The sequence below is a fragment of the Giraffa tippelskirchi genome, chromosome 3 (assembly GCF_054371585.1).
Source record: "Giraffa tippelskirchi isolate mGirTip1 chromosome 3, T2T-mGirTip1v1.2.pri, whole genome shotgun sequence".
Taxonomy (NCBI): Eukaryota; Metazoa; Chordata; class Mammalia; order Artiodactyla; family Giraffidae; genus Giraffa; species Giraffa tippelskirchi.
In genome coordinates this window covers 10693294-10712687 of record NC_137277.1, presented here as the reverse complement: position 1 = coordinate 10712687, position 19394 = coordinate 10693294, and the positions used below count along the sequence as shown (strand labels likewise).

The window sequence follows — 19394 nt, the reverse complement described above, 5'->3', positions numbered from 1 at the left end:
CAACTATACTTCAATTTTTAAAAATGAGCAAACTATACCTCATCAAAGAAGATATGACAAATACTCACATAAAAAAATGCTCACTATCATTAGTCATTAGGGAAGTCAAATTAAAATCTCAGCAGAACACCACGACATGTCTACTAATGACTAAAATGAAAATGATGGCACTATTAAGTATTGGTGAGGATGGGATGACTGGGAATCTCAATGCTGTGTGAGTGTCCCAGAGTGACCTGCTCCGTTCTGCTTTCCCACACCAGGATCTGCAGACAATGTCACTGCAGCTCTGGCTGCGCTACCCTCCAGACTTGAAGCAGCCACATGTTGCTGTATCCACATGTGGGAATACTACCCGGCAATGAGAAGGAAGACTGCTGATCCCGGAACGTCAGGAAGACTTTCAAAGCAGTGTGCGAAGCGAAAAAAGAGCCAGACAAGAAAAGCTATGTATCGTGTGATCCCATGTATATGAGATTCTGGAAATGACAAAACTTAAAAAGCAGCAGATCAGTGTTTGCTAGGGGCTGGAGGCACGGAATTTGGGGTTGCAGGAAATACCTGATATCTTGAGAGTGTAATGGTTACTTGCCTCTGTCCATTTGCTGATCTGAAGTGTGCTCTGACAAAGGATAAGTTCTTACATAATAATAATGGTAACTGACATAATAAATAATTTATCTAACAATAATACTTCACATAATAAATTTTTACATAAATTATCTTCAATAAACCAAAGTTTTAAAACTTACTTATTTTCTTACACTTCTTTAGGAAGTAGAAGCCTTATAAATATCTAGAATTTGACAATAGCAATAAGACATCCAAATTTTTTGGTTTATTGTTTTTTTTGGCCACACAATCAGCATACAGAACCTCCCTGACCAGGGATCCAACAGTGCCCCTTGCAGTGGAAACACGGAGTCTTAACCACTGGACCACCAGGGAAGTCTGAGATGTCCAATTTTTATGACAGAAATTGGAACACTCAGTAAGACATGCACAGGCAAAAAGACCCCAGAATGCTAAGCTAATAAACTATCATTGTCACAAAAGGAGAAAGACGGTGGTATTTTAAATCTTTATTTCTGTTTTTCTAATTTCCTGTGATGTGATCACTTATCCTTGATAAAAATTATTTTTAAAAAAGACACATTTGGGAATTCCCTGGTGGCCCAGTGGTTAGGATTTGGTGCTTTCACGCCGTGGCCCAGGTTCAATCCCTGAGGGGGAACTAAGATCCCACAAGCCACACGGCATGGCCAAAAAGTAAAATAAATAAATTTAAAAGACACACTTTAAAATTGTCCTTCATAGAGAACAGACTAGTGGTTGCCGATCAGAGGAGGTCAGAGTAAAGATGAAATAGGAGGTTGGGGTTAGCAGATATAGGCTTTTATAGAGAGAATGGATAAACAACAAATCCTAACGTATAGCACAGGAAAACTATATTCAATATCCTATAATAAACCATAACGCAAAATAATATTTTAAAAATAATATATATGTGTATAATAGAATCACTTTGCTGTACAGCAGAACTTACTACATTGTATGTAAATCAACTATACATCAATAAAAATAGATTAAAATGTCCTTGATTAACAGATACCAATAGAAAATAAAACAAAACATAAAGAACTGGTGAGGTCTAGAGTACGTCTGAAGCTGGACCCAATCCATCTGAGGATTAGGAGGGAACCTGCTATAGGAGCTCAAGGCGATGAAGCTGACAGATTAGCACCCGGCAGAGGTGCCCAGCCCTGCCCGCCCCCCGGGTTTCCTGTCAGAAAGTATGGCAGAAGCAGAAACCAGGGCACAAGGGGACCTGTTTGTGTCCCTGACCCTGAGAGGGTGTAAATTCTAGGCAGGGTATCCTCCCTGACCCCAGGTGAGCACAGTATAGTCTTTGTATTTTCTGGCTTGTTCCGAGATGTTTCACACGGGAATGACCAGTTTGCTTTTTTTTTTTAACTTTTATTTTGTTTTGGAGTACAGCCGATTAACAATGTTGTGATAGTTTCAGGTGCACAGCGAAGGGACTCAGTCATACACATACATGTATATATCCCTTTCCCCCCGAACTCCCCTCCCAACCAGGCTGCCACATGACATTGAGCAGAGTTCCCTATGCTATATGTAGTAGGACCTTGTTGCTTATCCATTTTAAACACAGCAGTGTGTACATGTCGATCCCAAGCTCCCTAACTAGGCTCGTGGGCTTTGAATGTGTGACTTTCAGTGTTTGCTGCAGCCTCATCGTGATTCTTGGCCTGTGGTTGGGACCCCTCCTGATGGGACTTTGTCACTAATGGTAAAGAGTTGGTGGGAATCTTGTCTTTCAAGTCTCGTTGTAGCGGAGACCCATGTGATCTCAGGTCACCCGCTGGTCCTAATCAACATGACATGCCCACGAGCCCCAGGGAACAAGGGCCACTTGGCCTCCCCAAGCGGGAAGGGGGGGATGCGACACGGCGTGTCATCAGGGCAATCCCCAGGGGCCTTGCCCATGCCCTGTGTCTGGGAACACGCTGTTAACCAGCTGCTCTCTGTGCCTGCGGTGGCCCCGGGTCTCCAGAGCTGCAGGCCTCCCTGGGCTTGGGGGATGTCAGCGGTGGTGGGGCACCGCCTGCCAGACCCTGGGCCTGCAGGAGGTCAGCCAGCACTGAGGGGGCAGTGCCTGCCTCCAAGTCCCACACCACGTTCCACCTCCCTCTCTTCTCCCACAGCTAAGGCACTTCCTCAATGCCCAGACAGCTCCCAGGAGGGTTGGGGGCTGGGGGGGGGGTGTCTACCTTCATGTCCAACGTCTGGACCATCAGCCAGGAAATCACCATTTTTGTTCATTTTCTAAAATGGTCTACATGCTACGAGCCTGAATTTGGTACTTTAGTTCAGTCGCTGAACTGGCCTGGAAGTCCCAAGCGATGCAATGTTCTATTTTTGCAACACCTTGACTTTGGTTAAACTGTCTCAGATTCCCTCCTTCACACCTATCTGGATGCAGTGCTGTAATCGCAGTTCACAATTCTCACAGCATCCTGTGCGGTCAACACGTTTGAAAGGAGGCCTCCCTCCTCCACGGCTGATGTATCTGGAGTCACAGGAAGGCCAGCTGAGCCAGAAGCAGTGCCCTATGACTTGTTGTTAGGAGAGGTGTGCATTGCTAAAATGAACATTCGATGGGTGCCTGTTACAAACACAGGATGTCATTTTTCTCATCAATGAGATCAGCACAGTCAAACATGTGCTCAGTTGTCAGGGAGGGGAATTTGGAACACTGCTGGGGGAGGTGTTATCATCTCAACCCTCCTGGGAAATCCCTGTCCAGCTTGCAGTGTGTGTACCCTGGAACCCAGAACTTCCCAGCTTGATAGGGAACATAATTATACAGAATGATATAGACTATAATAGCCTTGGATGTGACTCTGTACAGCAACACTGCGACAGGAAAAGCATGTGGATAACTCGAGTCCATCAGAAGGTATGTGGCAGGAAAAAAAGGAACAAACAACCAGTATGTTTTGGTTTGGGAAGATCTCCAGGACACCCAGTTGAATGAAAAAAGCAAGGCACAGAACATGGTGCAAAAGGGAAAGTGAAGAACGTGAATTTGTGTGTTTTCTTTTGCTGTCATGGATGACCTAGGGATGGAGACCCAGGAAACCAGGAGGAGTATGTGTGTGGGAAGGGGCACCAGGTCATGTAGGACACGGGCATATTCACCTCACTGAATACAAGTCTACAGATAGTTTAGACCAAGTCACTGTGTTATCTATTCAAAATACTGAATTTCAAAACAAGAAAAAAGAAAAGGAGTGACTGTCAAGCCGTGTCTCGGAGGACAGGTAGGAGCAGCTGGTGGGAGTGGAGGGGACAAGGTCAGGAGGAGGGTTGTAGGGGGACATCCAGGTTAGTCCTGGAGACACAGAGTGCTGGCCCAAGTGGAGGGTGTCCCCCTGAACCCTGAAGGTCCCTGTGTGAGGGAGTCCACAGGCCATGAGACTCTCAGCCTTGACCTTACTCAAAGTCAGCGTTAGGCGAGAGGGAAAAACTGCTCACTAGCTAAGGCCTCTGCTGCACCAAACACAGGGCAGCACTCAGCGGGCAGACACAGCGGGAGCGGGCAGGCCAGCAGCCTGGGGGCCGCGCAGGGGGCAGCCCAAGCCCACAGCCCCGAGCCAGCCCGGTTCCTCACCTGCGTGTTCAAACGGAAGGCAGATTTTTGGCTGGACTTTGCCTGGATAATTCTGTGATTCTCCCTTTGGCTTTCTTTTTTAAAAAATTTATTTATTTTATTTCAAATTTTTAAAAATGTATTCATTTAGTGTCGGCTGTGCTGGATCTTTGTTGCTGAGTGGGTTTTCTCTAGTTGCAGAGAGCGGGGACTACTTTTTGCTGCAGTGCACGGGCTTCTCTTGTTGCGGAGCACAGGTTCTAGGTCACGCGGGCTTCAGTAGGTGCGCCTCGTGGGCTCTAGAGCACCGGCTAAATAGCTGTGGCTCACGGGCTTAGCTGCCCTGAGGCATGTGGGATCTTCCCAGAGCAGAGATCCAACCCGTGTCCCCCGCACTGGAAGGCGGATTCTTAACCAGCGGGCCACCAGGGAAGTCCTCCCTTTGTCTATCATCGACTCAGGGAAGTGAAGGAAATGAGTATTTTTAATCCGGCATTACCCACGTAAACACGGCTTGTTTTAAAAAGTCATAGGTATATGCCTCTGTTTTTGTTTTTCTTAATCACAAGACTGAGAAGGACCGTCTCTTCTAGCTGTTGGGCTACCAGAGGCCACGCCACGGGACTGGCAAAGCAACCCAATCCCTCCTCCCCCTGGTCGGCAGGCCTCTCTTGGGCACAGCTCACTGCCAGGCTGCACACTGAGGGCTGAGTCGAGCTACGATGCATTCCCTCCAGGACCTGCTTCCACACCTGGGCCCCAAGCATCCTGCTGGTTTGGGGAACTAAGGCAATGGTGGAAGCCCCAGTCTCCAGCACCCCACCCAGGGTGCACGTCCAGCCCTCGCTAGAAGTGAGAGGGGAATGCCAGGCGGGGCCTCTTCCTTCCTTTTTTGGGGAGATTAAAGTGGGATTTCGGTTGGAACTCAGCCCTCGGCAGAACAATAGAGGAGGGGTGAAGTTTCTGCACACAGGTGGTGAAACTGCAAATCAAAGGGACACCTTTATCTCCCCAAGATAAATACCCCTTTTTCTTTCCCTCTCTCTCTCACTGTTTCTCCTTAATCCTCCCAGGAAATCTGAGCATGAAAGCTTTGCAGCTCCCAGTGCCACGGAAAGTTTGAAAGGATTTGAGAAACACTGAAATCTGGGTGAACAATAAGGGGGGGGTTTCAGGAACGGAAACTGGGGCTGCAGGTGCACCCCTTTGTCCCAAGAGAGCCGGGGACGGGGGCTCCGTGCTCACCTGGGAGGAGGCGGGCGTGGACTCCACTTTGTACCCGCCTCCGAGTTCCCACATGTCACGAGTACTCCCACCGCTCTGTCCAGGGCCCTGCCTGTGGCCCTGAGTCACCTGGCCCGCCTCCGTGGCAACCAGCAGGGCCGCCCATACCTGAGCGCCTCCTGGATGGTCCTGTGAGCCTCGTTGCGATGTTTCATGCCCACCAGGCTGGTGGCCCACTGCTGCAGGATGTGCTTCTTCTCCATGTTGATGGCTTCTATTTCCGTGCAGGCCTGCAGTGGAGAGTCGAGGTTACGTGGACGTTGGTCTCACGTCATTAAGCTCAGAGCCCCCAAAAGGACATCGGAGAGCCCCGAGCTTCCCAAATCACCTTCCTTCTCCGTGACCGTAGCTTTTCTTTATATGCAGCAACAGAAGGACACATGCGAAATTAAATACAGCTCAAAAGGCCCACCCAACACTTGCCTGAGCCTTGAGCCCCCGCCATGACATGGGAACAATAACAGTACCCACATGCTGGGGCCATCAGACCAGACGGGATGGTGCCTGTAGGCCCAGCACGCTCTTAGCTCGACCGCAAGGGCTGCGTCTCATGAATGTCCTTATGTGTCATTCCAGGGGAATCACTGCACTTCTAGCAGTTTGGCCTCGGGCTGATTCTCGGAAGGGGCACAGAGTGGGGCTCGGGTGAGGCCCTCATTAGGCCACGAGCATCTTAGTGGAGATGCTGAGTCCGATCAGCCTCTGCTCTTGCTGGACGCGCATGGTAGACACTGGAGGAGGTCAGAGTGGCCTTGAACACTCACAGGGATGATAAGAGGGCAGAGTTGGATGTGAAAGGAGGCATTACACTGGGGAATCCCACTCCTGTCGTCAGGGCTTAAATAAATCATCTATTCATTACCATTATAGAGCATAAAGTGGTGTGAGTTAATTATACCATGACTGCTGAGACATTTCTGGATTTGGGTAAGTTATTAACTGAGAAGGCCGCTCTGTGTCATGGACCAGGTTGTGCACTGCCCAACAGTACCCGGCTGAGGCAGAAGGTGCCAAAACTGCTGGGCTCCTCCCCAGGCTGGGCTGAGTGGGGACGGTCAGCCAGAGGCAGGTGCCCTCCTACAGAGCTCCTCAATCTGCCGGACAAGGGCTTGTTGACCAAGGTACAGGCTGAGATGAAAAGATTGAGCTGAATTCAGTTTTTACATGTTTTAAACACAGTCCCCATTAAAAAAAGGTGTTCATTCTATGAAAATTAGAATATGTAAATAAGCAAAAAGAAAATAAAAATAATCCCATTATTTAAAGTTTACCATTTCTATCACCCTGGTGTTAGCTTCCTGTGTGTGTGTGTGGTGTATGCAATCACATTCTATTATTGTTTTATAACTTAGTATTTAAAAGTAGCATATTGTGAATGGGTTTCAATGTCAGCAAATATTTTATTGGTGAGATAGTCCTCCACTGTATGGATATATCATAATTTGTTTAACCAACATCCTCTTCTTGGGACTTTCTTTGCTATCACACACAGCACTGTGTCCCCAGGGACTCTCTATTAATTTTGTTCACCGAGTATGTAATGTACAAAAATATAATTTGCATGCCTGTTTTCCCTGGAATGAAGGCTGAATAGTGATATTTTGGGAGAGTGAGCTAGGGGACAGGGTGGGTGCCCGTGACACGTGGTACAATATTGTCCTTGAATAAAGATTCTGATGAAGGCACACTGTACCCCCACTATCAGTGTAGAAGCCCTGCTTCCCTTGCCTTGTTCATCTTTGCCAACTTGGTTGGCAGAACCCCTGTCCTGCCCTTGTCTGTCATCAATGTCTGTGGTGCACCAGCCATGCCCCACCCCCGCACCCCCTGGTTCTGGGTGCAGAAAGGCAGGGTGAACAAACGTGGGACGGCCCTGTCCTGGCAGGACACAGCCAGCAGGGAGCGGTGGGAGACACAGAAAGATGCAACGGAAGAAAACGACAGTGTCGTGTGTGTGTGTGTGTGTGTGTGTGTGTGTGTGTGTGATCATCATAGAGCAGAAACGTGCATGGCAGATTCTGGATTGATTTTCAAAATCTCTTTACACCACCAAACTTACTGGTATTATGCTTAGAAAGCCCTCTTCAACCCAGGAGTCTACAAATATTTCTCTTCTTTCTTCTGGTATAGTTTCCCTCATTTCAATAGTTGATCCCATGTGGAATTTGTTTTAGTGTGTGGTATGAGGAAAAGATGTGATTTTTTTTTTCCCCAAATGATTAACCAAAAGTCCCAACACCACTGGGTGCATAAGTCACTTGCTATCCATTAATTTACAATCCATGAAATTTCTATTCAAACGTTTTGTTGATTCTGGGCTCTCTCACAGGCTCCCACAGCCTACCTGTCTGTCCCTGACTCCAGTAAGTCATTATGTTAGCCACTTGGGCTTTATAGTATTTAATGTTAGGGGGGACCCACCATCCTGGTTTCTCCTGGACTCCCCTGGTGTTAGCCCAGAAAGTCTCATGTCTCAGGAAACCTGTCATTTTCGGGCAAACAGCCTTCATGAACTTTCCTCCCTGGACAATTCTCTGCTAGTCCTCTGAATTTATATTTTAGGTAAACTTAAGAATTGCTTTGTTAACTAAAAAGCTTCCATCTGACGAGATTCTGATGGGCATTCATTCTAGATTAAGTATACTCATAGGTTGCTGAGAACTGGGCACTTTCCCTTGTGGACGCAGGTATGTTTGTTTGTTTGTTCAAGCCCACCCATTTGTCTTTCCTTCAATGAAAGTGTGTTGTTTCTTTCATGCTGTCACTGCATGTATGAAGATAGATGGTGATTCACAGATTAAAACAAAAAGCGACAGCAATTTTGGTTTCCAGTGCCAGTCACTGAATTTGGCATCGCATTGAGCCTGGGCTCTCTCTTACTTGCTATGGGGTGGAGATCCGGGCACTTCCCAGGAATGCCAGCGGTCCAGGCTGAGAATGGTTAGGGAGACTTCAGTCCTCCTTGAAAGAGGTCTGCTGTTGCTAAGAGCTTGCTAAGGATGTCCCAGCAAGCAGGACAGAATGTCCCAGCTCCTGGGAGGCCTTCTAGTCTATCACTGCTACGGTGAGAGTAAGAATACGGGCCATCAGTCAGCTGGTATCATCACCGTGCGTCAGTCAGATGCTCTGAGATGCTTACGAGGACAGACAGATGTGCAGGGGGTAGGCCAGCTAACTGAGGGCTCAGTCAGTCTCTCATCAGGCATGCAGTCACTTCCCGGGTCCTGCCAGATGGGCGTGGGTGATGCTTACCTCACTCACTGCTTTCCTGAGCATCTGAGTGTCTTTAGCCTGTGCGTGGTACTGGGCCTCAAACAGGGAGGTTTGTTCTTCCAGCTGGTTGGCTCGGGCAGTCAGCTGGTCCACGTGCAGATCCTAGAAGGGAAGGGATAAGATACATGGTGAGACGGGTCCCCACCAACCCAGACCCATGTCAGCGACCCCAGGCTGCACACGGCCCTCCCAGGGCTGTGGTATTCAAACAGGGGCAAGGCTGATCAGGAAATCTAAGGTGTGGCCATCGTCACGTGGGCATCGTCTTTGCAGAATACCTGCTGCTTCTTCTCCAGTTCGGCCCGCATGCGCTGGGCTTCTGACTTCTTCACGACTTGCTTCATCACTTGGATGTCGTCACGCACGTCCTGGTCTATGTTCTGCATGTAGAAGAGCTGCAGAGCCAGGGTCTCCATCTCGGTTTGCAGAGCTGCCACTGGGAAGAGAGGGGGAGGGTGTCCAGCTTCGCATACAGGCCAGCATGGACGTAGCACCCCTCCCCTCACTGTGGGATGGGCCTGAGAAACAGCCTTAAAACTACAAAGACCTGGACCATGCCATCAAAGACCTTACAGTCTATTAATAGGTGGAGAGACAGAATATATGATCAACCTAGACAGTATATTAAAAAGCAGAGACATTACTTTGCCAACAAAGGTCCGTCTAGTCAAGGCTATGGTTTTTCCAGTAGTTGTGTATGGATGTGAGTTGGACTATAAAGAAAGCTGAGCGCCGAAGAATTGATGCTTTTGAACTGCGGTGTTGGAAAAGACTCTTCAGAGTCCCTTGGGCTGCAAGGAGATCCAACCAGTCCATCCTAAAGGAAGTCAGTCCTGAACATTCACTGAAGGACTGATGTTGAAGCTGAAACTCCAATACTTTGGCCACCTGATGCGAAGAACTGACTCATTTGAAAAGACCCTAATGCTGGGAAAGATTGAAGGCAGGAGAAGGGGACAACAGATGATGAGATGGTTGGACGGCATCACCGACTCAATGGACATGAGTTTGAGTAGACTCTGGGAGTTTGTGATGGACAGGGAGGCCTGGCGTGCTGCAGTCCACGGGGTTGAACAGAGTCGGACACGACTGAGTGACTGAACTGAACTGATGCCCATCAGTTGCAACATGCCCTCTACTCCCACCACATGTTAGAAATTCTTCATGTCCAAGGATGTTCTGAAACAGTGTCAAGGTTATGAGGCCTTGTGTGAATTTTACAGATTTCTTACCACATGGAAGTTGGCAATGTCAGGTTTGGTCCTAAATCCCCTGGGAGAAAAACCAGCCTGAAGGGTGGGCTGAGCACCACTGAAGTATGGGTTCCTTGTAACAAAACTCTCATGAGATGGATTTATAAGCTAGAACATCAGTTTATTTAGGGAGATAGACTTCAACCAGTAATTGTTCACTGGTGTAGAGCATTCCTTATTCAGTGCATAGATCCAAACAGAAAATCAATTTATAGATCAAAAGGCTGCTGGGTGAATATAATATTAGAGTCAGGTGTTTCTGAAGGATGGACTTAAACTTGACAAACACATTTTTTTTTAACATCCAAGATGATTTAAAAACTCTAACACTAGAGAATTCTTTGGGTCCCATGTGGATAAGAATTATAGGGGAGGGGAACGGAGGGGGTACAGGGAAAAGAGGGGGGAGTTTTGTAGAAAGAGTGGTTGCTGGGTGGACTGTAGGAATGTATCTGGAGAGAGGGTCTTTAAAGAGGTCATTAAAGTAAAATGAAGTCACTAGGGTGGGCCCGAATGACTGCTGTCTTTAGGAGAAGAGGAGATTAGGACACAGACATACAGTGGCTGACCCCCTCTGTGGACACAGGGAGATGATGACTGTCCACAAGCCCAGGAGATTGGCCTTAGGTAGAACCACCCTGCCAACACTTTGATCTTGTACATCTGGCCTCCAGAATCACAAGAAAGCAAACTTCTATTGTTCAAGTTGCCCAGCCTATGGCCCTTCGCTATGGCAGACGGCGCTGAATAACCCACCCTGCCTGAAGCAGGGAGCTTGCCCACCCTTCCTCCAGGGCACTCACTTCTGCCCCCTCTTTCCTTCTTTCCTGGCTGAGAGACTGAGAGTCAATATTTCAAATATTTTTTTTTATTAAAAAATTTATTTATTTATTTATTTTATTTTTGCCTGTGCTGGGTCTCCGTTGCTGCGAGCAGGCTTTCTCTAGTTGCGGCGAGCAGGGGCTGCATTCTAGTTGCAGTGCTCGGCCTTCTCACTGCAGTGGCTTCTCTGTTGCGGAGCACCGGCTCTAGGGCCTGCGGGTTTAGTCGTTGTGGCTCAGAGACTAAGTTGCCCTGTGGCATGTGGGATCTTCCCAGACCAGGGACAGAACCCGTGTCCCCTGCATTGACAGGCAGATTCTTAACCGCTAGACCATCAGGGAAGTCCTCAAATATTCTAATTTGTATTCTTTCAACATTAGTGAAGTCAAGTCTGTTTTCACAGTATGAAGACCGGCTGTCCTTTTCCTTCTTTGACTTGCCTGTTCATACTATCACCCCTTCTTCTGTGGCAGGATAGTAGTCTTTTACCTATTAGGCCTTGAAGGGCCCTTCATGGAATAAGACAGGGTGGGCAGAGTCTTGAAAATCTCCCATGAGCTCTGCTCCTGGTGTCACTCCTGAGATCAGGTTGTGTTTTGTGGCAAAAAGGGTAATTATCAGATGGGCCTGACCTCAGCAGGTGAGCCCTCTAGAAGCAGAGTTTTCTTGACCTGGTGTCAGAAGAGGAAGTCAGAATGATGCGCAGGGTCAACAGGCTTTGCTTAGCATGAAATAGGAGTCTAAGTGTTCCTTTTTGGATGGTCAAATGAGCGAAAATATTTAGTGATTTTAAAGTGCAATCTGTACATTCAATTTGCAGTAAATAGCTAGATTCCAGAGTAAACTTCCTGGAACTCCCTACTCTGCACCATTGATCTATTTGCCCATTTTTTTCCCTTGAGCCATTTTGTTGCTATGGCTGTAGATTGATACAGTGCTTTGATACCTGTTAGGACAATATTCCCTCATTACCCTTCTCTTTCAAAATTTTCTTGGATATTCTTACACATTTAGTGTTCCAAGTGATCTTGAAAATCGATTTGTCGAGAATGGAGAGTCTTTAAGGTATTGCTATGGAATAATTTCTAGCAAGCATCGATAAGGCGGGAAAAAGCAAGGAACAGAGTGGTGGGCATAGTATACAGCTACTTGTGTAAAAAAATAGAAAAAAATACCACACCCTTATAATTTTGCTTTTATATACAAAAATATCTTTAAAAGAATACACAAGAATCAATAATACCATTGTGACCCTGCAGAGGGGGCTGGACTGGGCCAGAGGGAGACTCCAGAGAGCTTCAATTTTGTATTATTACTTCTCAAAAATAATAAATAACTATGTTAAATAAATTCAAGCTCACCCAAACATCACATTTGTGGATTTTAACTGGACTTGCAGTGAACTGCTTGTTAATTTAGAGAAATGGCATTTATATATTGTGCATCCTCCTATCCCGTTACAAAACTGTTCCATTTATTTAAATGTTTTATGTCCTTTAGTAAAATTTTATTGTTTTTCTTCAGACAGGTTCGCTTGCTTCCTTGTATTTATTTATTTGGCTACGCTGGGTCTTCCTTGCTGTGTGTGGGCCTTTTCTAGTTGTGGTGTATGGGTTTCTCATTGTGATGGCTTCTCTTGTTGCAGAGCACAGGCTTCAAGGCGTGCGGGCTCAGTCACTGTGGCACAGGCTTAGTTGCCCCAATGTATGTGGGATCTTCCAGGGCCAGGGATCTAACCCATGTCCCCTGCATGGGCAGATGGATTCTTAACCACTGGACCACCAGGGAAGTCCGGTTCACTTGCTTTTTATTAGACTTATTCCTAATATTTTATGGCTGTTATAGCTATCATGGATGAGATTTTTTAAATTACATTAATAATTCATAATTGGATATGACTGGTAGAAAAGAAAATTATAACTCTGATATTCAGTTACTTTATAGATTTCTTATCACTTTTATTTGCTTCTTTTTCAACAGTAATCTTGAATCTTCTAGGTAAACAATCATACCACTGGTGGAGAATGAGTCTCATGATGTCATATCCAGAATCTATACTTTGTTTATATTTCCTGTTCCCTTTCATAGCTGGAACATCCAAAACAGTGTATCCTCATCTCATTCCTTACCTTGGCTATGATTACTCCAGGGCCTTCCACTGAGTAAAACTGTCTGATTAGTTGCTGATAAACACTTATAAAGAAATTTCCTTCTACCCTAGTTTAGGATGAATAATGAGTTTTATTCAAACATCCACTGGGCATCCACCCAGAAAATCTTTTTGTTCTCTCTCCTTTAAGAAAAAAGTGCAATGAATCAGTAGATTTCCTAATTTCCAATTACTCCAGAATTAAGCCCTTCTTCACTAGGAGCTATTTTTTCCTTTTCATATGTTGCTGAACTTAATCTTTTGTTGCTGAGCAAAAGTTTAATATGTGCTAATATTTTATTTAGGATTTTCATATCTTGTAAGTAGGATCACTTTATGTTTTTGTACACTGTAAACTTTTTCCAGTAAGGATTATACTGAGAATTATAAAACAAGCCTGGGAAGAATTTCCCAAAATTTCCACCCTCTGGAGGGTTGAATAACATAGGGAATGTCTGGTTTTGTCCTGTCTGTAATCCTATGGCATTTCCCTCCCTTTACCTTTGGAATTTAAAAATTTCACCAACTATGTCTGGGCATGTTTATTTTTTCTTCCACCCATCTGGCCCTACACGAGTCTTTACACCTGAAAATTCATCTTTCTTGAACTCACGCAAACGTTTTCCTCTGATGTCATTGGTTAATGCCCCTAATCTCCTGGAATTTCTATCTCATGGATGCTGACTTTACCAGACCTACGTCTATGTCTTTTATCTCTTTCTCAGAATGTCCATCACTTTGGGTTTTTGCTCTGAATTCTGGATAGAATTCCTCACACTGGACTTTTAATATACAAATTCAGCTGTTCAATTTTCAGCAGTGCTGATTTATCTATTTCGTACTTTTTTGGGGAGGGCGGATGATGATTCTATTTTTTAATTCTGAGTATCCTTTTCTCTAACAGTTGGTTTTCATTTGACTGGTGAGATAGCCTCTAAAATCTCACGTCAAACACAAGTTGGCACATGCTCAGTTTTCAGAACCCGATGTTTGTCTGTGGAGAGGTCTGCTCCCCTGTCTGGGGATTGCTGCTGCGGACTCACACTTGGGTGTGAAGGTTACTGACTGGTGGGTTTCACCTTCCTCCCAGGTAAGGTGGGCAAACGTAGACACTGTCCAGAGGCAAAGGCCCATGTTTCACCTACAAGACAGGGCAGTGGCAGCACCTGGTGAGCAGGGCTGGGACCATCACCCACATTCTTTAGTTCAAAGAAGCGGGGAATGGTGCTGTGAGGTGGGTCCTTGCTTGGTGGAACAAGCTCTGCTCCCGCTCCCTGATGACTTCCAGAAAGGACACAGTGTCCATAAAGACAATTGGATCTTTCCAGAAGCCCATCTGCACCTTGAGCCTCTGATGAGGGGTGCTGGTGGGCACTGACTGCTCCTGTGTGGAGGGGGCAGGGGACCTGTGTCCTCTTTCAAACTGGTCTGACTTCTGTTATAACTGGAGGATGTGGCTCCACTGTTCTAGTGTGAGTGCCCTGTTCTTCTCTTTTTGGTAGATTCTGTTAATTTGGTGATAATCAGGGAGGAGTGCTCCCTAAGTGAGCACTTCCCCAGCTCTGTCTGGAAACCTTTCCTACATTTCTCAGGGTCCAAAATGCTTCTTTCCATCAACAGTTGAGATACAGGTGTGATTCTGTTTTCTTCCAAATTCTTTTAGGTTACTTCCCCCATTATAATAGTCACACAGAGGTGACAAAGAAAGTTGGAAACATGAAAAACACAAAAACTGAAATAATCTGCTGTGACCACACTGTTCACTGTGATCCACTGCCTCTGCTCTGTGCGGGGCTTTGCTCTGGTAGGAACAATGACCAGTCCTAGCCCCGTGGTCTCTTCTGCTCCAGAGTCATCTGCTCCCCTTAACCTGCCACACAGCCTGGGGCTACAGGGCTCTGGATCATGGGTCCCTGCACTTTGGATTGGCCTCACCTATACCTCCTCACCTGTTTAAACCCTGCCCATCCCCACTCTTCCCTGCCTTCTGGAGACCCTATCTTCCACCCCAGCAGCCCATCAGCCTCTCCCACTTTTGACTCCATAAACCCAACATGCCGGCTTTCAGTGTTTCCTGCTTTGCCTAATTAGGTGCATTTTAAGACATGTTTTTCCTTCCCCAAAAGGTTGGGAACGCCTCCAGGACATGAACACATTTTGCCTTTCACGATGTCCCACAGTGGCTCGGGGTCATGACAGCACATGGGGACACCCCTCGGGGTCATGATGGCACTTGGGCCACCCCACCAGGTTGCAAAGGTATTCAGGGATTCGATGGCAGGTGAGGATCCGCTTGGGGTCTCTATGGCATGTGGGGACACCCCCCGTGGACACCTGCAAGGGCGCAGAGCTGCCTTACTCTTTTTGCGCTCCTCGTTGGCGGTCTCACAGGTCTTGGTGTAGAGCAAGCGCACCCTCTGCAGCTCCTCCTCCTTCTGCCGCCTCGTGCTTGCGGCGATGGAGTGGCGGTCATGACTTTTCTCAAGCTGCATCTGCAGGCGGGCCAGGTGCTGCTGGACCCCATAAAGGTTCACCCCCAACTCCTGCCGATGGACTCGGCTTTGCTTGGTGGCCACGCTCTGCACCAGAGAGAGAAACTGGGTCACGGAGACGCAGGAGGGAGCACAGCTGAGTGGGAGGTGGGACAGGTACGCACCAGTTCTTGAAGTTCCAGCCTCAGTTTCTCTATCTGCCGGTTAAGATAGCTCTTCAGGGCAGCCTGGAATCTTATCATCAGGGGCTAGAATAATGGAAGAGCACAGCCAGTTACCGTCCTGTCCCCTCCAGGGCTTAGCCACAGCTCTTGGGGGGTGAAGACAGAAATGACTTTCATACTGAGTGCTCCTCACTTCTGCCCAGGATTCTTACTTCAGAAGTCACTTGTGGTCTCACCCTAGGCACTGAAGGACCTGAGTGCATATTCTGGCAAAATGACAGCATGAGCTGGGGCGGTGGGACTGGTTTAATCCCCGGAGCTGAAGGGCAGTGATGAGCAGAGCCTTGGATGCCAGCACCAAATGAACCTGGAGCCCCATTTCCCACTGCAACCTTAGCGCCAGTCGAGACCCGTCCTCCTCACTTGCCAGAGGCGTGGGACACGCGAGGCGATGGCTCTCAGTGGAGGTGACCTCGCCCCCACCCAAAGTCTGGAGACATTTCTGGCCATCACAACCAAGACGGTGCTGCTGGCACCTGGTGGGTGGAGGCCTCGGGGATGCTCCTCAGCACCCTACAGTGCTCAGGAAGCCCCCAAGACAAAGAATGATGGGTTCCAGTGACTGGGAAATGCTGAGTCTGAGTGAATGGACCTGAAGGGAGAATACACTTGACAAGCTGGCAGCCCAAACCCTGCAGATAAACTATTCGGGGAGCAGATGAAACAGAGCGCAGCATTTGCTGGGTAAAAGGCGGGCCGTGGAGGCTCCAGGCAGAACAGGGCAAGTGCGGCAGTGTCTCTAAGTCCTTCTTCGTCTGTGTGGGGCAAAATCAAAACCCCCAAATGTCTTACGTGGTCTGGGTCCAAGACCACCAGCTGGGATCTGTCTTCTTCCGCCTCGTCGCTGCCCTCAGATTCCACTCTCTCCACCAGGCCCCCTTCCTCCACCACGCTTAGCTGCTGGATCCTGTCCAGGAAGGAGGACGTGGCTCCCTCCCTGGGGTGGGTGTCGGGTTCTAGGGGGACAAGTAAGCGGGGAACAGCAAATGTTATTGAGGAGTTAATAGAGAGAGTGCTTCTCTGGGGGGAGTTCATCAGAAAGCTAAATGCCTAGCCTCGTGCAACAGGAGGGAAAAGAGAAAGACAAAGCCCCACCTTGGGTTAGGGTTCACAATGCTGTTCACAGGGTCTTCTGCTCATGAATTTTCTACTAGCTAATTCAATATATTTTGTAGAAATGATTGAACTTTAAAGGTAGACAAGAAGCAAACACATGTTGTGGATACCTTTTAATACATAAATAATGAACAGAAAGGGGGCTTCTTAATGATGGACTAGATTTATTTTTTTAAAGGAAAACAACTGATACGATTGAAAAGCAATCAGCGAGGCTCAAGTTTCAGCTTCTCTTCCTTCCTGAGCTGCAGAGATCCTGTTTTGTTTCTAACTCATTTAGATGAGTGCTGTCTGCATGTCCCTTGTAAGTGAGGTGAGGTTTTGTTGGCTGGACCATCCGCACACCACCATCAAATGGAATACTTGTTGTTGTTATTGTTTAGTCACTAAGTCGTGTCCAACTGTGACCCCAGGGACTGCAGCATGCCAGGTTTCCCTGTCCTTCACTATGTCCCAGAGTTTGCTCAAACTCATGTCCACTGAGTCAGTGATGCCATCCAACCATCTCATCCTCTGTCATCCCCTTCTCCTCTGGCCCTCAATCTTTCCCAGCATCAGAGTCTTTTCCAATGTGTCAGCTCTTCCCATCAGGTTATATGCAATATAAAACAACCCAATCTGCTTTCTCATGTACTCAACACTGGGATACCAGAGCCAAGTGGAAAGATAGGGGTGTGCCTGAAACACCTTGGAAAACTCAGCCCACAGGCACATGTTTAGGGCTGAGCTCCCCTCTGAGACCAGAAGGCAGAGAGGGATGTGTGGCCAGGGCCGTGTCACTGGATTTCGGTCCAGGCTTGGTTCTGCCACTTACATGGGTAAGTTACTTAATGACTCTCATGGTCTGTAAAACGGAGAACAGTTCCTACCTCACCAGGTAAGTGAAAGGATTAAATTAGATAAAACAGAACAAATGTTCCACGTGTCTTATCCATTTCTGTTAATGACATTTTTATCTTTAGGCTCACAGCCCAACAGGAAATGAGGTAACAGGGGACAAAGGAGTGGGAGCCCTCACAGAGAACGGGATGGGAAGTGGCTTGTCCCGTAGTACCTGACTCCGGGGTGAAGGGCTCTTCTGTGCCTGGAGGCAGCTCATCAAGACCCAGGGATGTGTCGCTGCTCCCCGGGCTCTGTCTGAAGTGATGCCCAGCCTCCAGAGGAAAGACCTTCTGCTGGAGTGCTTCCTGGGACTGTATAGAGCAAAAACAACCAAATCTGAATTTATGAGGGTTTAGTCAGGACTGAGGCATTATTCAAATTTGATTATTACAGTGTTCAAAATTCAACACAGTTGTTAAAGCAATAGAAAATTGGTTGCACATTATTCGGCTTTTGCAAGCGTCAAAACAAAGAACACCTACCTCCACCCCCGTGAGGGATTTAGGAGTGGTCTCTGCCCTTCCCTGGTGGCTCAGATGGTAAAGCGTCTGCCTACAATGCGGGAGACCCGAGTTCAATCCCTGGGTCGGGAAGATCTCCTGGAGAAGGAAATGGCAACCCACTCCAGTATTCTTGCCTGGAAAATCCCATTGGCAGAGGAGCCTGGTAGGCTACCGTCAGTCCATGGGGTCGCAAAGAGTCGGACACGACTGAGCGACTTCACTTTCTTTCTGCCCATCTAGATCTGTGGCAAAGTGTAAACACTGAGGCACGGGCATGTGCTGGATGTGAGTTTCTTTATTCCAAATGCTGCTTTCCTCGAGGCTGGTAAACAGCATTTCTGAAAGCCTGAGCCCTGGCCAGCGTCTCCCAAGAGGGCTGTTTTTTCAAAAGATTTCGCTTTGGGGACATTTCCAGAAGACAATGTCTTCCCAAGCACCTGGCTCCGTTTTAACTCTAAAGGGGACTCTTGCAATGATTATCGCTGACAGTAACTACTACCGCTGATGAACTGGTGAACATGAGTAAGGGCAGACAATGACCCTGCACAGGACCCTGCAAGGTGGAGGCCAGTTGTTTCTGTCTCCTGCAGGGGAAGCAGCTCACGGAAGCTGAAGCCCTTGCTTAAGTTCACCCAGCCAGCCAACGGCTGTCTCAACGCCCAGCTCCTGCTCTTTCCAGCTGTTCTTCCTCAGGTGATGCTGCTTCTAGAAATGACTTCTGAGGCATCTAGAACCACAATGACATTCATGGGAGCCCAGAGTCCAAAGCCTACCTCTGGGGGGGTCCAGAAAGGGCTTCTCTTAATGACCACACTGATGACCCAGCAGCTCCCACTCCACAGTTAAGTTACTTGAGAGCTGGGAGGAGGGAAATAGGGTTCTCTCTTAGCGTTTGTCTCTGCCCTTCTGGTTGATCAAATGTGGAGACTGTTTCCCAGTGAGTTTTTTTTTTCTCTTTAAAGTAAGAGGTTTTATTAAGATACCAAGCCATACTGTTTTTTCTCTCATGCCAATCTTTTTTTTTTAAGAATTATTTATTTACCTACTTATTTGGTTGCTCTGGGTCTTAGCTGAGGCATGAGGGATCTTTAGTTGCAGCAGGTGGAATCAACCAGGGATTGAACCCGGGACCCTTGCATCGGGAAGGCAGGGTCTTAGCCACTGGACCACCAGAGAAGTCCCCCAGTGAGTTTTCTAGAAACTAGACTTGAGGATGCAA

The 19394-nt window shown here is 47.4% G+C and overlaps 1 protein-coding gene across 2 annotated transcripts in view; it reads right to left on the bottom strand.

Annotated features, from left to right (window-relative positions):
• Positions 1-19394, bottom strand: part of CCDC40 (coiled-coil domain 40 molecular ruler complex subunit) — a 43085-nt gene that overhangs the window by 19497 nt on the left and 4194 nt on the right. For both annotated transcript variants that reach the window (XM_081575737.1, XM_081575738.1), the window contains exons 4-10: positions 17845-17983; positions 16467-16630; positions 15615-15698; positions 15318-15537; positions 9013-9170; positions 8714-8836; positions 5570-5691 (exon numbers count right to left, since the gene is read on the bottom strand). In XM_081575737.1, the coding sequence (XP_081431863.1) occupies positions 5570-5691; positions 8714-8836; positions 9013-9170; positions 15318-15537; positions 15615-15698; positions 16467-16630; positions 17845-17983 (1010 nt within the window). The remainder of the gene's footprint in view (positions 1-5569; positions 5692-8713; positions 8837-9012; positions 9171-15317; positions 15538-15614; positions 15699-16466; positions 16631-17844; positions 17984-19394) is intronic.